The sequence below is a fragment of the Arachis ipaensis genome, chromosome B03 (assembly GCF_000816755.2).
Source record: "Arachis ipaensis cultivar K30076 chromosome B03, Araip1.1, whole genome shotgun sequence".
In the NCBI taxonomy this organism is placed as follows: domain Eukaryota; kingdom Viridiplantae; phylum Streptophyta; class Magnoliopsida; order Fabales; family Fabaceae; genus Arachis; species Arachis ipaensis.
Window position 1 is genome coordinate 118981978 of NC_029787.2, and position 7109 is coordinate 118989086.

The 7109-nt window shown below is 39.8% G+C and overlaps 1 protein-coding gene across 1 annotated transcript; it reads left to right on the top strand.

Annotated features, from left to right (window-relative positions):
* LOC107633647 lies at nt 3420-6461 on the top strand. Its single transcript, XM_016337253.1, has 4 exons — nt 3420-3650; nt 3966-4487; nt 4653-5238; nt 5359-6461. The coding sequence occupies exons 1-4, from the start codon at nt 3420-3422 to the stop codon at nt 6459-6461; spliced, it is 2442 nt and encodes an 813-aa protein (XP_016192739.1).

The window sequence follows — 7109 nt, forward strand, 5'->3', positions numbered from 1 at the left end:
CATACAATTTTTTAAATAAATACTACAATAATATATCAAATCAGGATACAATTTCCATCATTACTAATTAGTTAAAATTAAATAAGGAATACAATTATAATTATCCCAAAAAATGTATTAGTACAATGCATACTATAAAAAAAATCAACTGTTTTTTTAGTATAGATAAATGATCACAAACTCTCACCTTTTTTTTTTACCAAAGATATGAGACTCGAACTCGCAACCTCTTAGTTGAATATGGAGAGACTATGTCATTTGAGCTATTACTCATTGGCAACTCTCACCCTTCTTAACTGTCACTTTAAGAGGATGCTAAATAAAGTATGGTCGTTAAGCTTTGCCATAATTATCTAATAATAATGTTAGGAAGACATGTACAATATTTAAAATTATTTTATATAATAAAATATTTATAGTTGTATATTTATTACATCTAAATTATATCATTATTTTACTAATAATTAATAAATATTAAGTAAAATAATTTTAGACTATATAAATTAATTTTTTATTGTCTCTCGAAACTTGATTAAGAAACTAAAATGCTACCATATGGACTAATTATGGAGTGATATATGTATTTAACCTTTATGGCGAGTGTCTGATGAGAACCGAGAAGCGGGTACAGCAACGAGGGGACTGGTCCGAGTACGAGGCTTGTTTTCTTTAATTCATGTGTCATGTGTCATGTGTCATGTGTCATGTGTCATGTGTCACGTGTTACTGTTTTGGCCATCATAGATTCATAGCTGCCAAGCATAATGGACCTTTTGTACGGACACCAAGGCCTGCTAAATTAAACTACTTCTATTGGTTTTCAAAGTAATATTAGTTTTGATAAGCTATTTTTAAGAAATAAATTTTTTATCAATTTAAGGCTTGACTTGAATTTTTTTATGTATATATTATATTTAACATTTTTTAGTTTTGGATATTTAACCTAAAACAAATGAATCTGATCTGTTTTTAGTTTGGATCGATGTTTTATCCTATTTTTAAATATTTATTTTTAGTAGAATTTTGGATGTTCTTTTTATGAATAATTTCGGATGTTTATTTAGATGTTTTAAAAACTTTTGGATTATATTAGATTTAGTTTTTTTCATTTTGTTTAATTTTAAATGTTCCAACATAATAAAAATATTCTATTTTTAGATATTTTTTAATGTGCTCTAATGTGTTAATCTTTTAGTGAGAGGCTGTGAGAGAGCATTGGCTGCATTGCGCTGCGGGGAAAAAAAAAGTGCGAGAAGAAAGAATGTTAATTTAATTATAAAAATGGAATTTTTAAAAAATTGATTAAAATTGACTGATAATAGTTAATTCTTTAGTTAGAGTCTATAATTTTCAAGTAACATTTGACAAAAATTATGTCATAAAACTGCTATTATTATTGTTATTGTTTCCAAATAAGAGTAGGAATTTAGTAAGGCCAACTCTAATAATATGACTATGAATAATCCATAACTGCGATCTTCTTCACTCTTATGATCAATTATGCATGGTTGAGTGCACGCATCTGAGTTCTGACAAATAAAGAATACTAACTAATTTGCGTTTCATGATGAAAAACACAAGTTACGGATCAGCACCCTTAGGAAAAAGGTAAGAGTATTTCGCAGTCTAGTTAATTAGTTTTCATGACAAATGCATATAATTCAGTACAGTTTGTATTTATACATATACACATACATATACATAAAAATTCAGTTTAGTTTGTGATACGTAAAGCAAATAAGCTCGGCCAGCTCAGCAAACAAATATCTCGGCCAAGCAAAACACCACGGAACAAGAAAGCATAATCAAAAACCAACAAACCCTCCTAATTCGGGCGAATTGCGAATAAGCTCGGAATGTAACAAACATAATAAAACCGAAACACTTGGGATAACCTCGGAACGCACGGAGAATCCCGAGATTTACTATAATCGAACACACAAGGAACGCCTATATAAACACATACCCAATCTCGGAATAGACAGGTCACAGAACTCACTCTGATTTATTTCTCTTATTTATTCATAACTCATATTCTTACTTGAGCGTCGGAGTGCTTTTTGCAGGTGCTCCCGCCGCGGTGTTCCAACTCAGCCGACGTATACCTCTCCCACCCGAGCATATCTGCAAGACTAAGGAGTCGTTATACCTCGGCAACATAAGGACGAAACATTTGGCGCTCACCGTGGGGCCCGATCTGATCTAACCCCACTTTTTATTTCCACGTTTTATTTGCTTCCTTGCGTGCAGAGATTTTCTGACCACCCAGGTATGGCTGAAAACGGAGCGTCACAGCTCAATCAAGCCGAGCTCCTGGCCCAAATAGCCGAACTTCAAGCAGAAGTCCGAAGACTTGCCGAGCTCTCCACGAAGAATAACTCTGGAAAACATGACGATGGAGGCTTTAAAAGCTCGGCTCTGGGAGGCTCGGACCCATTGAGCGTCACCCCACCTAAAGAAAAGCTGACGCTAGATAACCCCTTCTCCGAGGAAATCACAAACTTCAAAATGCCAAAGAATTTTGTTTTACCTAACTCTCTAGAGCCGTATAAGGGGATTGGTGACCCCCGAGCTCACATAAAAAAATTTCAATCTATGATATTTTTTAACGGCGCTAATAATGAGCCCATACTTTGTCGCTCCTTTCCAACTTACCTTGATGGTGCTGCTTTACTGTGGTTCTCTAAACTTTCTGCAGGGTCAATCTCATCCTTCGAGGACTTGGCAAGATCCTTTATTGACTACTTCGCCGCCTCAAGGATATATGTACATGGATCTGATTATCTCGGGACAATTAAGCAAGGGCAGCATGAGAGTCTCAAAGATTACCTAACCTGATTTGCTGAAGCCACGATGGAAATTCCAGACTTGGACCCTAACGTCCACCTACATGCTCTCAAGACAGGACTCAAGCCCGGGAAGTTCAGAGAGACAATCGCAATCACCAAACCGAGATCATTAGAGGAGTTCCGTGAGAGAGCAGCAGGACAGATGGAAATTGAAGAATTGCGTGAAGCACAAAAAGCGGACAAACAGCCAAGCAAAAAGGAAGAAGAAAGATCATTTAAGTCGCCAGCCAGAAAGGATTAAAATAAACCATTCAAACTCACTCCCAAGTACGATACGTACACCAGATTCAATACAAAGAGGGAGAACATAATCAAGGAAATCCTCAACGCTAAAATAGTCAAGCCTCCCGTCAGGGCAGGGAATTATCAAGATCAACAGTTCGTGGACAGAAGCAAACACTGTGCATTCCATCAAAAGTACGGACACACCACGGACGAATGCGTCATAGCAAGGGACTTGTTAGAAAGATTAGCTCGGCAAGGACTCCTAGACAAATATGTCGAAGGACGGACAAATAGAGAAACCAAAAAGGAGCCAGAAGAACGAGCAACAGACAAAGGGAAAGGGAAATGGACAACAGCGGACCCCTCAGAGGGATTATAAACTGCATATCAGGAGGATACGCAGGAGGAGGTGAAACAAGCTCGGCACGAAAAAGAAGCTACCGAGCAATGCTAGCAATCGAAGGAACAACTAAACACAGCACAACCGAGCCGGAGATAACTTTTTGCCAAAACGATCTAGCAAGCCCAAACCTCGATGACCTAGTGGTAATATCCATCCAAATAGGAGAGCTACTGGTAAGAAAGGTCCTGTTGGACCCAGGTAGTAGTGCTGATGTATTATTCTATTCAACATTTATAAAAATACAATTATCTGAAAAGGCCATGCAACCCTCATCAGGAGAACTAGTTGGGTTCTCCGGAGAAAGGGTCCCAATAAAAGGATATATATGGTTAAAAACGACCCTGGGTAATTCCCCACTGGAAAAGACCATTGACATCCAATACCTCGTGGTCGACTGTCCCAGCCCTTATAACATTATTTTAGGTAGACCCGCTCTGAATAAGTTCAGAGCGATAATATCTACATTACACTTGTGTGTTAAGTTTCAGGTACAAAATAACATAGCAACAGTACATTCAGACCGACAACAAGCTCGGCAATGCTACAATGCCAGCCTAAAGAAAACCAGCACAGAACAACGGACAAGCAATGGGACAATAACACCCACAACATCCGAGGTCTTAATGCTTGCAGATCTAGACCCTAGGGAGGATTTCATGGAACGACCGCAACCAATAGACGAACTCCAAAAGGTCCCACTAACAACAACAGCCGAGCAATTCACCTACATTGGACGAGCATTAGAAGGAGAGGAGAAAAGTAAGCTCATAAAAGTGCTCCGGGACAACGCCGATCTATTCGCCTGGAAGCCAGCAGACATGCCGGGAATAGACCCAAATGTAATCTGCCATAAGCTCGCCATAGACAATGCAAGCAAGCCAGTAAAACAAAAGAAGCGAAACCTCGGAGCCGAAAAAGCAAAAGCAGCTTTGGAGGAAACCAAAAAGCTCCTACACGCAGGGTTCATCAAAGAGCTCCGCTTCACCACATGGCTCTCAAACGTGGTAATGGTAAGGAAAAACTCAGGTAAATGGCGCATGTGCGTCGACTTTACAAATTTAAACAAAGCCTGCCCAAAAGATGCTTATCATTTACCATGCATAGACAAATTAGTGGATAGTGCTTCTGGATTTAAAAGCCTGAGCTTCATGGATGCATACTCTGGTTACAACCAGATTCTGATGCATCCAGAGGACCAAAGCAAAACGGCTTTCATAACAGAGCACAGAAATTTTTGTTATAAAGTTATGCCTTTTGGTCTTAAGAATGCAGGAGCAACATACCAACGGCTAATGGACAAAGTTTTCCAACAACAAATAGGACGGAATATAGAAATATACGTGGATGACATGGTGGCAAAAACCCCATCACAGGGATCACACTGCGAGGACCTACATGAAATTTTCCAACAGATCCGAGCATATAATATGAGGCTCAACCCAGAAAAATGCGCATTTGGAGTCCGAGGAGGGAAATTCCTTGGATTTATGCTAACCTCGCGAGGGATAGAGGCTAATCCAGAAAAATGTGAAGCCATCCTTAACACGAACAGCCCAAAGACAGTCAAGGAGGTCCAGCAATTAGCAGGACGAGTTGCTGCCCTGTCCAGGTTCATTCCAGCAGTAGCAAATCGATCATATCACTTTTTTCGAACAATTTCAAAGAACAAAAAATTCAACTGGACAGAGGAATGCGAGCAATCATTTTCAGAGCTCAAACAAATACTATCTTCACCACCCATCCTTCGAAAGCCAGAGCTCGGTAAACCATTAATTTTGTATTTATCAGTTTCTAACCATGCTATAAGCTCGGTATTAGTTTCTGAAACAGGGAAAGCATAGAACCCAGTGTATTTCGTCAGCCAAATTCTACAACCAACAGAGACCAGATACCCAAAAATACAACAACTCGCACTAGCCCTAGTCACAACAGCAAGAAGACTGAGGCAATATTTCCAAAGCCATGTCATAATCGTAAGAACAAATCAACCACTGCGACAAATCCTGACCAAGCCCGAGCTAGCTGGACGTCTGACCAAGTGGTCCATCGAACTCTCCGAGTACGACATACAATATCAACCTCGGAAATCCCCAAGACTACAAATACTAGCCGACTTCCTTTCCGAACTAACCAACGAGGATATACAAGCGGAACAAAATTGGAGCCTATACGTAGATGGAGCTTCAAATAAGGAGGGAAGTGGCGCTGGTGTAACACTAAAAGAAGGAGAACATGTTATAGCCGAGCAATCACTACAATTCACTTTTGCAGCAAGCAACAACCAGGCAGAATACGAAACTCTTCTAGCCGGACTAAAGCTCGCCCAGGACTTACACATACCCCATCTTACAGTATACTGCGATTCACTACTCGTCGTTCAGCAGATCAAAGGCGATTTCCAGGTAAAAGATCCTTCGTTAGAAAGGTATTGGCTTCTAACGAAGGATCTTATTAAAAAGTTTGATAAGTTTGACATAATACACATAAACAGAGAACAAAACACACGAGCTGATATATTATCCAAACTAGCTACCACTAGATCACACTTACACACACCAACACTTTCACAACTAACGCTTGAAAAACCGAGCTTTGAAACTCACGACATATTGAGCATTACACAGGAAAAGGATTGGAGAACACCATTTATCGAATACATCACCACAGGAGTCATCCCGGCAGACGAGCAAAATGAAAAACTCATTCGAAGAAGAGCCAGCTATTATACAATCCTCGGAGAAAACCTGTACAGGAGAGGACTTTCACAACCTCTCCTAAAATGCCTCAACAAAAGCGAATCTGAAACAGTAATGGCAGAGACGCACGAAGGCATCTGTGGAAATCACATTGGAGGCCAAGCATTATCCACAAAGATACTAAGAGCAGGGTATTATTGGCTAACAATGAAACGAGACTGTATAGCCAAAGTACAAAAATGTGACAATTGCCAAAAGCACTCCACAATATCCACAACACCAGCATAAAAGCTACACACTCTGGAGGTAAGTTGGCCTTTCGATAGATGGGGGTTGGATATCCTCGGCCCCTTCCCGAAAGCGCCAGGACAGGTAAAATTCCTTTTGGTATCAATAGATTACTTTTCAAAATGGATCGAAGCACAACCATTGGCACGAATCACGGCAGAAAAGGTGAGATCTTTCCTTTGGAAAAATATCATCTGCCGCTACGGTCTACCTCGAGAAATAATCTCGGACAACGGAAGACAGTTTACAGATCAACACCTCGCCTTATTTTTACAAAACTTCAATATAAAACATCATTTTAGCTCAGTAGAGCACCCACAAACAAATGGCCAGGTGGAGGCAGCTAACCGAGTCATTTTGCAGGCTTTGAAGAAAAAACTGGACAATGCTAAGGGAGAATGGGCCGACCTTATCCCAGAAGTCCTATGGGGCTAAAACACAACAGTTCAATCATCAACGGGAGAAATCCCATTTAAATTGGTATATGGGGCAGAAGCCCTCATACCCGTAGAAATCGGAGTACCAACACTCCGAGCCGAGCTATATGATCCGAACAGAAACAGGGAAGAAAGAGCAGCTGATCTAGACCTTGTGGATGAAGAACGAGAAATAGCAACGATAAAACAACTAGCAATGAAACAGTTCCTA